The sequence below is a fragment of the Hypanus sabinus genome, chromosome 13 (genome assembly GCF_030144855.1).
Source record: "Hypanus sabinus isolate sHypSab1 chromosome 13, sHypSab1.hap1, whole genome shotgun sequence".
NCBI lineage: Eukaryota > Metazoa > Chordata > Chondrichthyes > Myliobatiformes > Dasyatidae > Hypanus > Hypanus sabinus.
Genome location: NC_082718.1, coordinates 101,723,679 through 101,742,870, shown reverse-complemented (window position 1 = coordinate 101,742,870; position 19,192 = coordinate 101,723,679). Strand labels below are relative to the sequence as shown.

Here is a 19,192-nt window from a genome sequence, read left to right as displayed (position 1 = left end):
TCGTTAGGAGGTACCGCGCTCCTCGGGACACTGGTAGGGGGCCCACGATATCCACGTGAATGTGGTCGAACCTCCGGTGGGTGGGTTCAAACTGCTGTGGCAGGGCTTTAGTGTGCCGCTGTACCTTGGCTGTTTGGCACCGCGTGCACGTTCTGGCCCATTCACTGACCTGCTTGCGAAGTCCGTGCCACGCGAACTTGCTGGAGACCAGCCAGACAGCCAAACCATGTATGGAGTTGAAAACTCGCCGCCTCCAGGCTGCTGGGATGATGGGGCGAGGTTGGCCGTTAGCCACGTCGCACAGGAGGGTCCTATCACCTGGGCCTACGAGAAAGTCCTGCAGCTGCAAACCCGAGACTGCGGTCCTGTAGCTGGGCATCTCGTTGTCTGCCTGCTGCACCTCCGCCAGTGCTGCATAGTCCACCCCCAGGGACAGGACCTGGACAGCTGGTCTGGAGAGCGTGTCCGCCACGACGTTGTCCTTTCCCGAGACACGCTGGATGTCCGTCGTGTACTCCGAGATGTAGGACAGATGTTGCTGCTGGCGAGCCGACCAGGGATCGGACGCCTTCGTGAACGCGAAGGTCAATGGTTTGTGGTCTGTGAACGCGGCGAACGGCCTGCCTTCTAAGAAGTACCTGAAATGCCGGATTGCCAGGTATAGCGCCAACAGCTCTCGGTCGAAAGCACTGTATTTGAGCTCAGGTGGTCGCAGGTGTTTGCTGAAAAACGCCAGGGGTTGCCAGCGACCCTCAATGAGTTGTTCCAGCACCCCACCGACTGCCGTGTTAGATGCGTCCACTGTGAGGGCGGTAGGGACGTCCATTCTGGGGTGCACTAGCATCGTGGCGTTTGCCAAAGCTTCTTTCGTTTTAATGAAAGCAGCGGCAGACTCCTCGTCCCAGGTAATGTCCTTGCCCTTACCCGACAAAAGGGCAAACAGGGGGCGCATGATTCCGGCAGCTGAAGGGAGGAAATGGTGGTAGAAATTTACCATACCCACGAATTCCTGAAGGCCTTTGATTGTGTTGGGTTGGGGGAAATGGGGGACTGCGTCTACCTTCGTGGGCAGAGGGGTTGCCCCGTCTTTAGTAATCCTGTGGCCCAGGAAGTCGATGGCATCGAGCCCGAACTGGCATTTGGCTGGGTTGATTGTCAGGCCGTGTTCACTCAGTCGGGCGTAGAGTTGACGGAGGTGGGACAGATGCTCTTGACAACTGCTGCTGGCTATGAGGATGTCATCCAAATAGATGAAAGTGAAGTCCAGGTTGCGTCCCACTGCATCCATTAACCGCTGAAACGTCTGTGCGGCATTCTTTATGTCGATCGGCATGCGGAGGAACTCGAAAAGGCCGAAAGGGATGATGAGTGCCGTTTTGGGGACGTCGTCCGGATGCATTGGGATTTGATGGTATCCCCGGATGAGGTCCACCTTGGAGAAGATCCATGTGCCGTGCAGGTTTGCTGCAAAATCCTGAATGTGCGGCACAGGGTAGCGGTCCGGTGTCGTAGCCTCGTTCAGCCTGCGGTAGTCGCCGCATGGTCTCCAGCCCCCTGTTGCTTTGGGCACCATGTGCAGGGGGGAGGCCCATGGGCTGTCGGACCACCGGATGATCCCCAATTCCTCCATCCACTTGAATTCCTCCTTCACCAGGTGGAGCTTTTCCGGGGGGAGCCTTCATGCGTAGGCGTGGAAGGGTGGTCCCTGGGTCGGAATGTGGTGCTGTACCCCGTGTCTGGGCATGGCTGCCATGAACTGCGGTGTCAGAATCGATGGGAAGCCCGCCAGGAGTCTGGTGAATTTGTTGTCTGACAGCGTGATGGAGTCCAGGTGTGGGGCTGGCAACTTGGTTTCACCCAGGGAGAACGTCTGGAAAGTCTCGGCATGTACCAGTCTTTTCCCTTGCAAGTTGACCAGCAGGCTGTGAGCTCGCAAGAAGTCCACCCCCAGGAGTGGTTGGGCCACCGCGGCCAGTGTGAAGTCCCACGTGAACTGGTTGGCGCCGAACTGCAGCTGCACTATGTGGGTGCCGTAGGTCCGTATCGGGTCCACGTCAGGGTGGGTCCTGGCTTCCTGTTGCGGATGTCGTACCCCGTCGGGGACAAGACGCTGATCTCTGCTCCGGTGCCGACCAAGAAGCGGCGTCCCGACTGTTTGTCCCAGACGTACAAGAGGCTGTCCTGGTGGCCAGCCGCCATAGTCATTAGCGGCAGCTGGTCCTGGCCCTGGCAGGGCGGGCGACAACAGCGGGCTTTTGTGCCCCACCACTGGCGGTAGAAACACCACTGTTCACTGGCCTCCTCACTCCTGACTTTGTGTTGTGTGCGCTCCCCTGCCGGGCCTGGTCTGGTCTGCTTTTGGGCGCGTGGCCTGGTAATCTGACTGACAGACGCCACGCTCTCCCTCTTGGCTTTCCACAGCACATCTGCCTGGGCTGCCACCTTCTGGGGGTCACTGAAATCTGCGTCAGCCAGCAGCAGATGTATGTCCTTGGGCAGTTGCTCCAGGAATGCTTGCTCGAAAATGAGGCAGGGCTTGTGTCCTTCAGCCAGGGACAGCATCTCGTTCATCAATGCTGATGGCAGTCTGTCTGCCAAACTGTCCAGGTGAAGCAGGCGGGCACCCCGCTCACGCTGTGAGAGGCCAAAGGTCCCAATGAGCAGCGCTTTGAATGCTTCATATTTGCCTTCTTCCGGGGGAAACTGTATGAAATCCGCAACCTGGGTGGCCGTCTCCTGGTCAAGGGCGCTCACCACATGGTAGTAACGCGTGGAATCAGAGGATATCTTCCAAATCTGGAACTGGGCTTCTGCTTGGCTAAACCACACGCATGGTCGCAGCGTCCAGAAAGTCGGCAGTTGTAGCGAAACTGCGTGAACAGATGAAGAGTCGGTCATCTTTGGTCCAAATCCCGTTTGGACCATCAGGGTCACCAATGTAGCAATGTGCTACACACAGCGCTGAAATAACGTCACACAATCGGTAAGTTGTTTCGAGACTAGTTTATTCAAACTTCACAATGCTGGTATTTTAATCCCTAGCGCTCGCCCTCTCCGGGCGGAAATGACGTCAGAGGTGCATTACCAAAGTCTCTCCCCAGACTGGCTATTTGTGAGCCGGTTCGCCTGCGCAGAAAGTGGGTCGCCACAATGTCACCATTCACGATGGTATTGAATCACCTCCCACCACTGTTTCTCAGGCAGCATCCTCACCCAGACCCTCAAGCCAATCATCCATGACTTAAACGGCCCTGGGCTACGGCATGTGCCAATTTTCTAAGGTAAGTCTTTTTGTGAGCCATCCATGCAAGTGAATGAGTACAGTCCGCTGGCTGACTGTATAGTCACATAGGACACAGCAACATACCAGGTCAGGAGACCAAAACCCATTCAGTTATCAATAAAATGTTAATGACAATGGGACATTACAAACCCAAATGTTATTAATATTTGCTTTTCCTATGTATAATTCATTCTGAACATGGTGCTGTTTAAATGTGTCTTCATTTCATGCAATTGGTTTTCTTCATTATACAAAGATAACCGATGCTCCAAGGCAACTGTTGTCATTGCAATAGAGTTTTTTGGTAAGGAAGATTTAAAATGAAGTGCTGGTATGGGATTACGATTAATGAACCAATGAAATGAAATCATAGCAGCTTAATGCTGGAGAAGGCACTCTCTACCGGCAGTAGCATACTCAACTGTCTTTGGAAGTCGTCCGCGCAGCTGCAATCTGTACTAAATCTGCCTGAGTAAGTTTCCTGAGGTCATCAAAGTTCCCATGAAGTTATGATCACAGCAACAAAGTAATGCAATATATGGTGTGTATGGGGTGTCTAGAGAGGGGCAGCAGCTCTGGTGAAGGGGCTTGTTGTGTTCTTCTGAGGCAGCTCACTCAGCTTTGGCCCCCACTGGACAATCAACTCTCACCTGTGGCACCAAGTAGCTGTTTGCACATAACAGCGGGCACACTGGAAGGGGAGATTAGATCTATAGTGAGATCCAACGGCTAGAAAGGTGGTACTGCAACACTCTGTGGAGAATGAAGGATATGACAAGGCACTGAAGATGTCACAGTCATCCACTACAACTAAGGAAGACCCCAGTCTGTTGTGCTTGTTCGTACCATGAGACCTGGACTTCTGAGGTTGAGAGAGTGGAACTGCACCAATGCAACTGCTTTTTCACTTTAATAACTCTCCCACACAGGTTTCCTGTTATCATTGGAGATGACGTACAATTACCAATGTAATATACTCCCAATCATACTGAAATTGTTTTCCTGAAGAAATGGGCATGATGCAAATAGTGACATCATTAAGCTTACTTTATATGTTGGGAAAACATCAAATGTACTAGTGTGCACACTGTATACAAAAGCGTCCAATCCAATAACACAAAGGGCAGATTTCACCAAGATTTGATTGCTAAACTGATTAGTTAAGTTAGTATTTGCATGGCACACATATAAAAAGCACTCTCCCATGCAACAATGATGGGCAACTGAGCAGTGGACGCTTCATTGGGAGAATTGCAAAACTGAATAAGACTTAAGACTCTCAAGGACATGAGTACAGATCTCCTGAAAGCAACTGTGAACTGATAGGATGTTTAATGCACATAATAGACAAGAATGTAGCAAAAGCAAAATAGGGTTATAGTGAGGATTTTGGCTTTCATGCAGATTGGGATAAGTGAACTCAGTCAGAAATACGGTAAATTTCTTGTGTGTTTGGATAGATCCCTGTGGCAATGTTTCCTGCAACCACAAGGAGGCAGATTATATGAAGTCTGGTTACAAGTAATCAATCAGATTATGTTAACAGACAAAAGGTGCGTGGACATTTTCCGAAGTGCAATAATGATATGAGCACAACATAATGTTAGCAAGGGAGAAACTGAAAGCAGCTACAAGTTCTAGATTTGGGTAAGGTTGATTTTGGTGTTATAAGGTTGCTTCTCTTGTTGATTTTAACTTGATGCAGAACAAGTTTATATCCTTAAAGGACTAATGTGGTAGTCACTTAGATCTGGACTGACAGAATCTGTACCAGCACCATCTAAGAAGCAACTTATTATAATAAAGCTCAGTTGCCAGGCTGCAATGATGTTAATTTGATGCAGCAGAGAATAAAACTTCTAGATTTATGTTCACGAAGAAGCACGGTTTGCTTAAGTAAACTACTGAGTCATTCACTTAAAAATAACATGCTGGAAAAATACTGAACCATAAAATGAGAGTTTAGCATCTGACAAATTTATAATGTTTCACAGACAAAGCATTCACAAACTTAAATGTCAGTTAGATCACAGTAGATATTACTTTAGCTTCTGAAAGTGTACCAATATTTAAATATGTTGCCAGTTTTATTCTTAGTGCTTGAGATTTGGATGGTTATATCTGTCTGGTGTTCAAAGTCTAGCCCATGTGTTGCTCCACTGTACCTATCAATGGATTCAAGATATGGTTCCAACCTCACCTTCATAGTTCCTAATCCCAAAAGAGACAGACGGGTATTCAGATCTAAGGAAGATCCAGAAAGAAGCTTTCCTTGGATTTCACAATTAATTAAAAATATTAGAGACTAGAGAACAGCAGTAATGAAGAGTACTGAAGCAAGCAGGTAACGGGGAATTCACCTTATTGCACAGAGTTCTTTGATTTGGGAAAAAAATATTTTTTTGATATACATTGAACTGACATGAAGCATTACAAATGAATGAGAGATATCAAATACGGTGCAAAATCCAATCAAAGAGCATGATGAAACCAATAAGACTACAGTCAAGAATTGTGAAGAGGATGTTTTACCATGGCCACAGTTGCAATTGATGGCATTTGTAATTTTGGGGTAGAATGTTTAGTATGGTGAATGAGGCAGAAAATGGTTTGGGAAGAGTCAGTCATGTGATGGGCAGGGGTTTGAGAGGCAACAGCATGTTCAAAGACCATGGGGAGGGAAGCAGGTGTGAATCTGCAGCAAAAATTTGCAAGGGTTGATGGTGCCCACAATGATTGAGTTTTGTGTTTGATTTAAGAGCTAGCACAGTTTCTTCAATGAAGTGAAGATAAAATGTATTTTTCCCCAGAGATTCCACGGCTTTTATGCTCAAATTAGCATATGAACAGAAGCATTGCCACCAGAACAGTTTAGTCATAGAATATAAAAGCAAACATTGGAGCACTATTTTAGTTGGACTGCAATTGAGAAACTATATCCTGACACTCCGTTAGAAAGAAAACTACCAATTAAGTTATAGCTTTGCAATTAAATTTTACAGAGTGGTTAATATATATCTATTTAAATCGCAACAACCACTCTGACTGCTGTCTTAAAGAGGAACAGAAAATCATTGACAAACTATAATTTTAAGTTTTTATTTTATCAGTGTCATTCAAATAATTGAAAATCTGAGTCCTATATTCATATAATCCTCAATCTCTGGTCTTCAAGGTCACAAATATGAGGATAGAAGTCAGTGTGGAAGGAGTCATGTCAGTTAATGGAATCAACACTAGCTCTGAAAGAAATGAATCCTTTCATCAATTGAAGTAGTTTTGGCAGTTCTCTTTTGAGAGCACTGTATTAATCCTTGGAGAAGGGAAAAGTTACTTATTTAGGTAAATTTCTATCCACTTTAAAGGAAGGTCATTACCAAAACAGAAAGCAAATCAACCAGCAGCCAGATTACTTATTTGTTATGACCGAGCCAGTCAGGTAAAAGTGTCTGGTTGAACGAGGTCCCTTGGTTTCCCAGTGACTGACAGCCTGCTGTCTATGTAGAGATAATAATGTGAAGAACTTTCATTATCGCAAATTGAATAATGTATCTGCTTCAAGTCAGTTGTTTCTTTTGGGGGTCCAGTCAATATTCAGCATTTAACGATCCTTCACTTCACCAGAGATTTTGTTAGAAAAAATATGAAGCAGAGTTCAGAAACATTTAAAGCAAACCTACCTGACCAGGTCCAAGTATAACAACAGTGGATCAATTGTTCGTTATATAACCTCCCCAATTTTTCTTTCTGTTGACATGAATTCCTCCCAAGTGACCATTCTTCATGTATGAACTTGGATAACGAATTCAGCAGACTCGTCAACCAGAGAACATAGTATTTCCAAGTACATTGGTAGCATGTCCCACTGGATAATTTTCAGGAACATGAAACTCCAGAGTGAGGTTCTCTCCCAAGACTAATAAGACTAATGCCAACAGGAGCAATCTAACCTCTGTCCCAGCTAAGATTAGTTAACTTAGGTCAGTGATGCAAGGAAGAGTGCTTTTATTTATTATACCAGAGAATTAAGTTAATTTCATATTTAATTGCCTGCACAACACAAGTGTTTTCAGAACTTCAATCCCTTTTGCAAAATCCAACCATTCTCAATCAGCTCAGCCTCACTACATTGAAGGTATATACATGACACATTAGCCCACCTGATTTATAAACACTTCGTAGGCAGGACAATGAAGCATTTAATCTGGCACATTCCTCACTGTTTGTCCCATATTTCTTCACCGTTTCACAGACTTCTTCATCGGTCATCTCTAAAAGGGCTTCTAGAGTCAGCTGATCTGGAGCTATGTCCTAAAGATTTTAACAGAAAGGTTAAGTTATAAAGTGTAATTTGAAGAATGATGGCACAAAGACATAAATATCAGTGACAAAATGAAAACACGGTTTAATTCACTCTCTAGTCAAATTGCTGTTAATCCTAATTCACTGCTCCCATTATTGCTCTTTCCCTCATTTACGTGTTCTCCAAAAAGTTAACTGGTAAGAATTTTTGAAGATGTAAGCAATTAGGAACAAAGCTTTAGCTGGAGAATAAAATACAAAAAACTAAGGGGCAAAGGGACTTGGGAGTCCTTGCGCAGGATTCCCTAGAGGTAAATTTGCAGTTTGGGCCTGTTGAGAGGAAGGCAAATGCAAAGTTAGCATTCATTTCAAGAGGACTAGAATAGAAAACCAAGGAAGTAATGTTGAGACTTTATAAAGCATTGGTAGGGCCTCATTTGGAGTATCGTGAGCAGGTTTAGGCCCCTTATCTTAGAAAGGATAAGCTGGCACTGGAGAGGGTTCAAGCAAGGTTCACAAAAAATAATTTCAGGATTGAATGGCTTGTCATATGAAAAGCTTTTAATAGCTCTGGGTCTGTATTCACTAGAATTCAGAATAATGAGGCGTGTCATCATTGAAACTTATCGAATGGTGAAAGGCTTTAATAGAGTGGATGTAGAGATGATGTTTCCTATGGTGGGACAACCTAAGACCAGAGGACAAAGCCCCTGAATCGAAAAGCATCCTTTTGGAACGGAGGTGAGGGGGAACTCGTTTAGCCAGAGAGTGGTGAATTTGTGGAATTCTTTCACAGGCAGCTGTGAAGGCCAAGTCTTCATGTATATTTAAGGCAGAGATTGATAGATTCTTGATTAGTCAAGTCATAAAGGGATATGGGTAGAAGGCAAGAGATTGGGGCTGAGAAGAATATTGGATCAGCTGTGATGAAATGACAGAGCAGACTCAATGGGCCAAATGCCCTAATTCTGCTCCTATATCTTATAGTCTTATGGTCTAACTAATTTTTATTGAGATAACTGAAACATGAATCACAGACTCACTATGTGATTGATCTTAAGGTTATATGCTTTATTTATATACACTTTAACCATTGATATACACTTGGTATAATGGCAAAAGAGTATGTGTTCTTTCTTGATCAGAGGATGCATTTTATTTCCTTGGTTGCTGATTAACACAAAGAAAAACAATGGAATTGAATTCAGCATCATGAGAATATTATGCAAAGGAACACTAAACAGGTCCACCACTTGAAATCTGAAGGAAGCAAATCAAACACTACCACGTGCCATGGTAGCATAGCGGTTAGTGTGACGTAATTACAGCACGAGGCATCAGAGTTCGGAGTTCAATCCCAGTGTTCTCCCTAAGGAGTCTCCGTGCATCCTCCGCATGGAATATGTGGGTTTTCTCCAGGCCCTTTAGTCTCCGTCCACAGTCCAAAGACCTACCAATTAGGTTAACTGGTCATTAAATATCCCGTGACTTGGCTTGGGTTAAATTGAGGTTGTCGGGGGTTGAGGTTTTTGGGCACTGCAGCTCAAAGGGCTAGGAGGACCTAATCTGTGCTGTATTTCTAGATAAAAATAAAATAACACCAAAGCAACATCTAATCATATTCTGTATTGAGAACAGAGATAAATCTTGAAGAAGGTGATGAAGAACATAGGGTTGGTCTAGATGGAGAGCAAAGCATAGGACTGGATAGGGAGCAGGAGAGGGAACTGGTTGGAAAGTGGAGGAAGGATTAGATGGGGAGTAGGACACGGGACTGGATGGTATGCAAATGGAGTTACAGGATGAAGTGCACGTGTGCAACTGGATGGATTGCAACTGATAGGAGTCCATGGAGTGCAAGGAATATGCCTAGATGGAAAGCTAGAAATGTGACTGAATGGACAGATGGGGCACTGAATGAAGCACATGGTCTATGGCTGGATGAACGGCAAAGTTCAAAGTAAAATTTCTTATCAGAGTACATACATGTCGCCACCTACAACCCTGAGATTTTTTTTCCTGTGGGCATACTCAGCAATCTATAGAATATTAACTGTAAACAGGATCAATGAAAGAGCAAGAGCATAGAAGACCACAAACTGTGCAAATGCAAATATAAATACAGAGCAATAAATAACAAGAGCATGAAATAACAAGATAAAGAGTCCTTAAAGTGAGACCATTGGTTGTGAGAACATCTCAACAGATAAGTGTACTTATCCTCTTTTGTTCAAGAGCCTGATAGTTGGTGGGAGGAGTAGATGAGGTCTAAAGGAATGAAGAGAGGCCTGAGGTCTTGATGAAGAACAAGAACGGAGGCAGGACTGGATGGAGAACCAGTGTGGACTGGTACCTCTCAATGTAAGAGCTAACTATCCCAGCAATCATTAGTGAAATTTTAACCATAAACCTGGAATCTATATTAAAGCCACCACCAATCCAGCTAAACTAAAGATTAATATTGTCTAGGTATACTAAGGCTGTCCACTCTCACATCCAAAATATTTGTTTCTGAAATCCATATCCATGCCTTGGTCATCTCTAAAGCTAGCTACTCAGAGGTTCAGAGGCACTATTTCTCCAACTCCAAGCTCTGTAAATTTAACCAACTTACCACATCAGCTACCTGTATTGTATCTTACGTCACATTAATAATCATTTCTATCCTTCGAAACCTTCACTGACGCATCGATTATGGATTGTTGTTAATTCCCCTCCTTTTACATTAATATTGGTGGTTCTACCTTTAGCTGATATTTTGGAATTTCCTCCCTGACCCACAATTCTCTCCCCTAGATGTGCATATCAAATTTATCAAAGTTTTCACAAATGGAGTTGTTTAAACTTTTGCTAATTATAGGTACTAAGCAATATGTTGCTCGGGCAGGTAAATGGAATTAAGGTTCAGATTAACATTTACCAAAATGAATGGTAGAAGATCACACAGAGCTGGGTGGTCTCTTCCTGTTCCTTTATACAATTACAATTCCTTTACACATACAATTTTAGAAACAAACAGAAGAATGGAGTACTATCAAATCAACCTTGGGTTATGTGCTGTTACCGATTCTCCACCAGTGTTCCTTCAAACTAAAATTAAATTCCCAAAAAGGTTTACTCATGGATTTTATAGAACTAAATCGGAAAAGTTCTCTTTCCAATCTGAAACATGGAGTTTTCAGTTTAATACTGCCCTCTGCTGAATAATATAATATTTACACTTTCCAGATTAAGAAAGCACTTACTGAATTACATGAAATTAGTAAATAAATGAATATAATTTCTGATAAACTAACAGTAATTAGTAGTTCATTTGTTTTGACTGATAGTTTGATGTGGAAACCAAAATATAAAGATTTCACCATTGAAATATATGGACTTGGGATGAAGTTACACAAATTCTTAGGATAATACTTTTCAATGCATTATCTACTGCATAAGGATGGAGAAATCAAAGTAATTTTCTTGAAAGAACCTCGTACAGAAATTCTATTTTCTCTTGATGTGCAAGGCTTTGATTATACCAGAGGCATTTTTTCCCATTACAACTAAACTACAGATATGAACCAGGGTATGATAGAGACTTTTGTTCATGGATGGTTGACTAGGGAAGGTTCCAAGATTACCTCAGTTTTGAGTGAGGGGAAAAGGGAAGCACAAGGAATAACTAGGATCAGGTCTTGGGGTAAAGCAGATTGCAACAAGCTTTTTTGAGGTGGGGGAGGAAAATTGATTGGCTTGGGTCCAGTAGTAGGGCCTAAAGGACATCCTAAATGTAAATGAGGGAACCAAGGGGCAACTAAGTATCTTAATCTGGAGCTACCTATAGAAAATCCACACATGGAAGACCCCATGCAATGCCTACATCTATGCAATCCCATAAAAATCTCGTGGAAGCAGGCCAACTCTATCCTGTGAACGTCTGTTTTAAGAGAAGTAGTGCATGCCATTAATAGCCCATACTGTTAATAGATTCTAAACATGTGAAGTCAACCACATGACTGTTTGATGTCACACTGCATTTCTAGACTCCTCCATGCAAGAGCATGTCACACACATAGAGGATCCAGAATGACTTTACTGAACATGTGAGCAATGAAGCTTATAATTATTTATTTCCCCCCACAGAGCACAAAATTGTTTAGCAAAATACTTTTCAGACATGTTATTAAAATAAACAATGAAATAAAAATTAAAAAGGAACTCAGTGATTCCATATTGAATGACTGGTTGCACAAGATTTACTGCTGAGAAACTGGCCATTTGACTCAACCTTCTTGCAACATCTATGCTGCACTCAAGCCTCCTATTGCTGTTCCTTATTTAAAGATATCACTGCTATACATTCACCCTTATGCCCTTGCTAAATAATTTTGTGGGCTGGCAACATTCTAGTTTGTTAACATCTCTGCACTGCATTCTAGTTTGTTAACTGATTTCTCTGTTCTTTAGTACAACTGCCACAAGTGCAGTGGGATAAAGGCCCTGTTAATTTGTGTTAGTCCTGTTTTTAGAAGAATACACATATACTGTAAAGAACAGATTTCTCTGTTCTTTGCTTGTTCTTTGAATTACCTGCTGAGCAGATCATTCTTAGATGAATTTCAGTTAGAGGTATTAAGTAAACATAAAGACAGACCTATTGTTTACAACAGGTCACTCAGGGAAATGCAATATCCAAAAACTTTTCAGCTCAGAACCTTGATTATGCTCTTTTAGGACAGGTGCCAGTGTCATGGAAATCATTTGGGGAAAAACAAATGTCCTATAATTATTTTGTATTGAATGGCTAATTTCTTTTATAAAATGGGATCCAACATATATCCTTCCTCCCGCTCCCAAACCCTTCTCCTATTCTCATCCTTCCCAATCCACCCACCACCTTTCCTTGCCCTCTCCCCTCACCCCCACCTGTTCCAACCCTCCCTAACCTTCCCATCCCTCTCCCTCCTTAGCTACCTTCCCTTCTTCTCTTCCCTCCCATATCTCTTCTGCCCACATCCTTCTCCCACTCTCTCACTCCTTTTCTCTCCTTCCATTCCTTCCATCCTCCTACTCTTTTACTCAATCGTTACCTATTAGTTGACTAAGCTATAATTCTAACCTACCCTGATTCTCACTGCTGGGTCCTGTTGTGGGCACAGCTTGGCATGGGTGGGGTTTCAACCTCAACATTGAACAGTCCTCCCAATTGTTCCCAAAAACCTCACAGGGAAGACTACACAGACTCAACTCAAGTTTGAATTAATTTTTGAGGTCAGCAAGGAACAAGCCACTTCCTTCATGATTGCAAAATACAGTATTGGCTGTTGCATCTTTCCTGAGCCCAGAAACAAGTTAATATCGTTCAGGTGCCTCAGCTGGGAACATCAGAAGGCAACAAAGGCACCCCATGCAAAAGAACCTATATCCCTTTTAAAAATGGAGTACCCTATTTTAAGCAACTCAATTTTAAAGATATAGGTAATAATTCACTGAAACCCTAAATGCAAACTTCCAATTTTCTCTTATTCTTGTAGATTGTAAAGTCGTGGATGTGATTCTGCCATTTGAGAAATGCAAGAGATGGTATGATGAATTATTGTCCCTAATATCAATCTTGGTGGAATTATTAGTCCATAACTAAGGATGTAGTGGACTGAGCGCTAAAACTTCTCAATATGATCAGAGAAAGCCATAATAGATTTGCAAATCCTGACAAAGATAGTTGAATATAGGAAGTGATGACCTCAAAAATACATGCTTACCCTACTGTTTTATTCTCCCTACATTTATGGCTGTGTGTCTAAGCATATCTCAAACACCATTTATAAATTTTCAGATCTCTGTGGTTGGTAAAATTGCAGATGGCATTGAAGAGGCCAACAGGAGTGAGACATGTTGGCTGTTTGAGTGTTACTGCGGCAACAGCTTCACATTCAATGTCAGCAACACCAAGGATTTGATAGCAGACTTTAGGTAATGGAAGATGGGAGAACATGCAACAGTCCTATTGCTGACCCCTCAATGAGAAAGACTGAGTAGCTTTAAACTCCTATGTGTCAACATCTCCAAGGATCCGACCTGGGCCAAATGTATAAAAACAATCATGAAGAAGGCTTGCTAGCAGTTCTACTTCATTAGGAGTCTGGGGAGGTTTAGTAGGTCACCAAAAACTCATGCAAATTTCTGCAGATGCATGGTGGAAAGGATTCTGACCAGTGGCATCACAGCCTGGAGGCTCCAATGCTCAGGACCACAAGTGATTGCAGAAGGTTGTTGGCTCAGCCAGCTCCATCATGATCAGAACCCTTCCCATTGTCGAAGACATCTTCAAGAAGTGGTGCCTCAATAGGCATGATCAAGGGCCTTTTCTCATTACTACCCTCAGGGAGGAGTCTGAATACCCACACTCAATGACTCAGGAACAGTTTCTTCTCATCGGCCATCAGTTTTCTGAATGGTTCATGAACACTACCTCATTATTTTTTATATTTGCACTATTTAGTTAGCTTGCAACTTATAGTTATTTTATGTCTTTATACTAAACATACCAGGTACATATAAAGCAGTTCCTCAGCCCCACATTGGGCTCTCTGATCACTTATCCATAATGCTAATTCCAACATACAAACTACTGATCAAGCGGGCCAAACAAGTTCTAAAGGTGATGAAAACTTAGTCAAGGCATCCGAGGATATGGTGAGAAGGCAGACAAATGGGGTTGAGTGGGTTCCGGGATCAACCATGATGAAATGGCAGAGAAGATTCGATGGGCTGAATGGCCTAATTCTGCTCCCAATGTTTTATGGTCTTATAGTCTGAGGGGGCAAATCTCAGCACTATAAGACCGCTTTGAAAACACAAACTGCTGTGTCACATTCAAAATGTCACTAGTTAATCTGTTCTGTACCTTACAATATTTAATTTATGCACTTTAGTTTATTTATGTGTAATCCATCTGTAGATTTCATCCTTAATTTCATAAATTATTGCCTGTTATGTGTGTTATGTGTGCTACAGTTATTTACACCCTGGTTCAGAGAAACGGTTTGACGGTATACTGTACATGGATATAGTTAAATGACTATAAACATGACTTGACTTCTTAAATGAAGTAACAAATTTTACATCCTTTATGACAGTGATTCTGATTCTGAGTGAATTATCTGCCAAAGGAATGCCTCTGACTAATATTTATGTGAATTTCCTGAACGGACTTAATAAAGTTCCTCTATAGAGACTGTTGACAAAGTATAAAGTTTATGGAATTGAAGACAAAATATTGACCTACTTAGAAAATTCTCAGGAAACAGAGAGTAAAGACAATAAACAGATAATCAAATAGGCAGCATGTGCCTAGCAGTGTTTTGGCAAGGATCCACATTAATATCAGAAGTACTCCAGTAATTTAGAAACTACAAAGGTAATGAAAATGGAAAACCACATTTCCAAGAGAAACTGGAAGCATTAAATTATAAGGCTTAATAGATGAAATAAATGGTAAAACAAGAGGCAAATGGATTTCAATAAGATAATTATGACACTATTAACATACATATATACAGGAGCAAAACATATTTTTTAAATAATGAAAATATAGAACAACAGAAACTCGATGTCAATGAATATAAATGATTAAAATGGGCATGGCTGAGGTATAGTAAGTTATCAGAATAGGATCCCAGGACCTTGTAGTAACTAATCCATAGATCCAAATTGCATATTCACAATTACAGCTGTCAAATTTAAATTCAGTTAAATAATCAGGAATATCTTAGGAATAGTCTTAACGGTGGTGAGCTCATTATTATAAGTTTGCCAATAAAACTCATTTGGTTTACAGGTTAAGTCATCCAGAAACACAGAAATATGTGCAACTCAAATCAAGGTTTTTGTTATGGAAGACCGGCAGTTGCCCAAGCTGCAAGTCTTCCCTCTCCATGCCACTGATGTTGTCCAAGGGAAGGGCATTAGGACCCACACAACTTGGTACTGGTGTCATCGCAGAGCAATGTGTGGTTAAGTGCCTTGCTCAAGGACACACATGCAGCCTCAGCCAAGGCTCGAACTAGCGACCTTCAGATCACTAGACGAACACCTTAACCACTTGGCCACATGCCATTGTTGTAGGCTACCCTGCTCTACACATCTGATGGATCCAAAGGAACAGCAGAGACCAATACAATTTGGCACCAATGGCATTCCAGGAGTTGGAACTCAACACAGGACTGCCAGATTTTTCCTCGGGATTTACTAAGACTTCCCTATGAATGGGTACAGCTGCAAAGCAGTGAATTTTCCTTTTCCTAGATGAGCTGCCAACCACTTCTGATGAGCCCTACCTGCCTGAAGCAACTGGTTTTAAGCTGCCAGTAACCCAGCTTTGTCCCTTCTCCTGTCCACAGAAAATGCTCCACTGAGCTTAGTCGCTAAACCACACAGGAGCTGGACCTGGTAGTCAAAGGCTATTTGAGATGCACACCATTGGGAGCATTTAATAGGTAGTGGGAGCTTGGCCCCACTACCACCACTAGCTATAACAACCTTAAGGAACATCACTACCACCTACTCAAGGGCAATTATAGGTGGACAATAAATGCCCTCCTTGACAGCAAAACTCATTTTAATACAACAAATAAATTTTTTTATAATGTCCTGGACTAAATGATAAAAATTTAGAACACAGAACTGTACAGCACAGGACCAGGTCCTTCAGCCCACAATGTTGTGTAGAACTAAATAAATTAGTAATGAAATGCCTAACTAATTACATGACAGGGTGAAGATATGTAAGGTGCTCCTTCCCACTGCTAGCCTACAGGTCACTCTTGGGCAAGGTGTAGCACTTGTTTAGCTCCCCCCCCCCCTCCCCAGATCAGGGCCATATGAAGCCATGGGAACAGGTGGTGGATGTTTGTATCAGCAGCTGGTGCATATCAGAAGTCCTGGTTATGTGACCACTGATGACAGGCAGACAGTCTCTGAAGAGTACTGACAATGGCTGGGGTCGCCTGTCCTGTAAGGACACTGCCAAGAAGAAAGCAGTAGCAAACCACTTCTGTAGTTTAAGACTATGATCGCCTATGGCACACGACTCGGCACATAATGATGATGATGATGCCCCGCTAAATGCCCTTTACATACAGAGTGTCCATATTTTTTCCATTTCCTCCATATCTGTATGCCTAACTGAAATCCTTGGTTGCTTCCACTACTACCCCAGGTTGGCATTCCAGGTACCCACCACTCTGTTTAGAAAACTTGTCCTAACACATCTCCTTTGGTCTTAACCCCTCTCAGTTTAAATGCATGCCCTCTGGTATTAGACATTTCAATACTAGAAAAAAGATACTGGCTGTCTACTCTAACCCTGCCTCTCATAATCTTAGATCTCCTCTCAGCCTTACTGCTTCAGAGAAAACAACGCAAGTTTCTCCAACGTCTCCTTGATAGAGCTCTTAAAGATAGCGGAGTCAAGGGATAAGGGGAGAAGGCAGGAACGAGGTACTGATTGGGGATGATCAGCCATGATCACATTGAATGGTGGTGCTGGCTCAAAGAGCCGAATGGCCTACTCCTGCACCTATAGTCTATTGTCCTTATAACACCTACTCTCTAATCCAAACAACATCCTGGTAAGCCTCTTCTTCATCCTCTCCAACATGTCAATATCCTTCCTGTAATGGGGCGACAAAAACTGAATGCAATACTCCAGATAAGGTCTAGATAGAATTTTATAAACCATAACATAACTTCACAATTCTCGAACTCAACTAATAAAGAGATGAGAGAGCTACGAACTTGGACCCAAATATCCCTCTGCTCATTAACAGTATCAAGGGTTTTGCCATTAACAGTGTACTGTCTCTTTACATTTAATCTCCCAAGTTGCAAAGTTGTCCATTTAGCTGCATTAAATTTCGGGTTAAAATAATAAAAAAAAATGTCTAGGGGAGAAGTACAAGAGACTAGTTATGCTCAAGCTGTACAAAGACTTGGTTAGGTTGGTCATAGTGGAGTACAGTAAGTATAAACTATAGAAAGGGTGCAGAGGAGATTTACAAGGATGTTGCCTGGATTGGGGAGCATGCCTTATGAGAATAGGTTGAGTGAACTCGGCCTTTTCTCCTTGGAGCAATGGAGGATGAGAGGAGACCTGATAGAGATGTAAAAGATGATGAGAGACATTGATCATGTGGATAGTCATAGGCTTTTTTCCAGGGCTGAAATGGCTGTCACAAGAGGGCACAGGATTAAGGTGGTTGGGAGAAGGTACAGAGGAGATGTCAAGGGTAAGTTTGTAACACAGAGTGTGTATGGAATTGCCAGCTGGTAACGGTGGTGGATGTGGATATGATAGGGTCTTTTAAGAGACTTTTGGATAGGTACCTGGAGCTTAGGAAAATAGAGAAAAATAGGTAAGCCTTGTAATTTCTAAGGTAGGGACATGTTCGGCACAACTTTGTGGGCCGAGGGGCCTGTATTGTGCTGTAGGCTTTCTATGTTTTCTATTTCTAGTCAGCAAGGATAGATATACTGACATTAGAGGGAGAGCAATGTTGATATTCAGGAATATTACCAAGACTTCGAGGGTCAATTGACAAGGAGGAATTACAAAAACCTGGATCACATACCATCTGTTGTCCTGCCAGCTCCTACTACTCTGCAATAATTACTCAATCTCCCTGTTATCCTAGCATCTTTTTGGAGCCTTGTTTTGGCATTCTGCATCTCTTCGTGAATGGCTAACAGAACAATTCAGCATTCTAGACCCAACTGGGGAAGTGGCATCCAAAGACATGGAAACCACAATGAATAGAGAAAGTTAATGAATCTCAATCACAAACAAGGGAAAAATCTGCAGATGCTGCAAATCTGAGCAACGCAGACAAAATGCTGGAGGAACCCAGCAGGCCAGGCAGCATCTATGGAAAAAAGTACAGCCTGAAGTTGGGTGAGACTACGACAAGAGGTCATGGGTTAAGGGTGAAAGGTGAAAATATGAGGGAGAACTTCTTCACTTAGAGGGTGGTGAGAGTGTGGAGCGAGCTGCCAGTCTAAGTGGTAGATGCAAGGCCAATTTCAACATTTAAGAGAAATATGGATAGGTACATGGATGGGAGGGGTATGGAGGGTTATGGTCCAGGTGCAGGTTGATGGGACAAGGCTGATTAATGATTTGGCACTGATTAAGTGAGCAGAAGGACCTGTTGCTGTGCTGTAGTGTTCAACAACTCTATGATGTGACAAAGAGGTTATATGAAGGACATCAAGCTTTCATCCTTGGGAGGCTCCAGAGCTTTTGATGTGTGAACAAGAAGAGTTTTCAAATAATTCTTCAGCTATAATTGGCCAAACAAGAATGGATATACAAGCAAAATACTCTGGATCCTAGAAACCTGAAGAAAAACCTGACAAATGAAATTCATAGTTTGCATAGGACTTTTAAATACAGCATTAGGCTGACACTTAACACCATTTACATATTATTACAATATTGATTATCAGCTTCTGAATGTCTGTTTTCAATACATGAAAGGTTGAGATTATAAGATAATAGTAAAAGGGGGAAATCAAAATTCTTCAGCCTTAAAACAGCAGAGTATGCCACATGGAATGTAGCCA

At 42.6% G+C, this 19,192-nt stretch overlaps 1 protein-coding gene across 1 annotated transcript in view; it reads right to left on the bottom strand.

Moving 5' to 3' along the window:
• Window positions 1–19,192, bottom strand: part of ksr2 (kinase suppressor of ras 2) — a 365,555-nt gene that overhangs the window by 262,874 nt on the left and 83,489 nt on the right. The window contains exon 3 of the mRNA XM_059986939.1: window positions 7,440–7,594. Coding sequence (XP_059842922.1) covers window positions 7,440–7,594 — 155 coding nt within the window. The remainder of the gene's footprint in view (window positions 1–7,439; window positions 7,595–19,192) is intronic.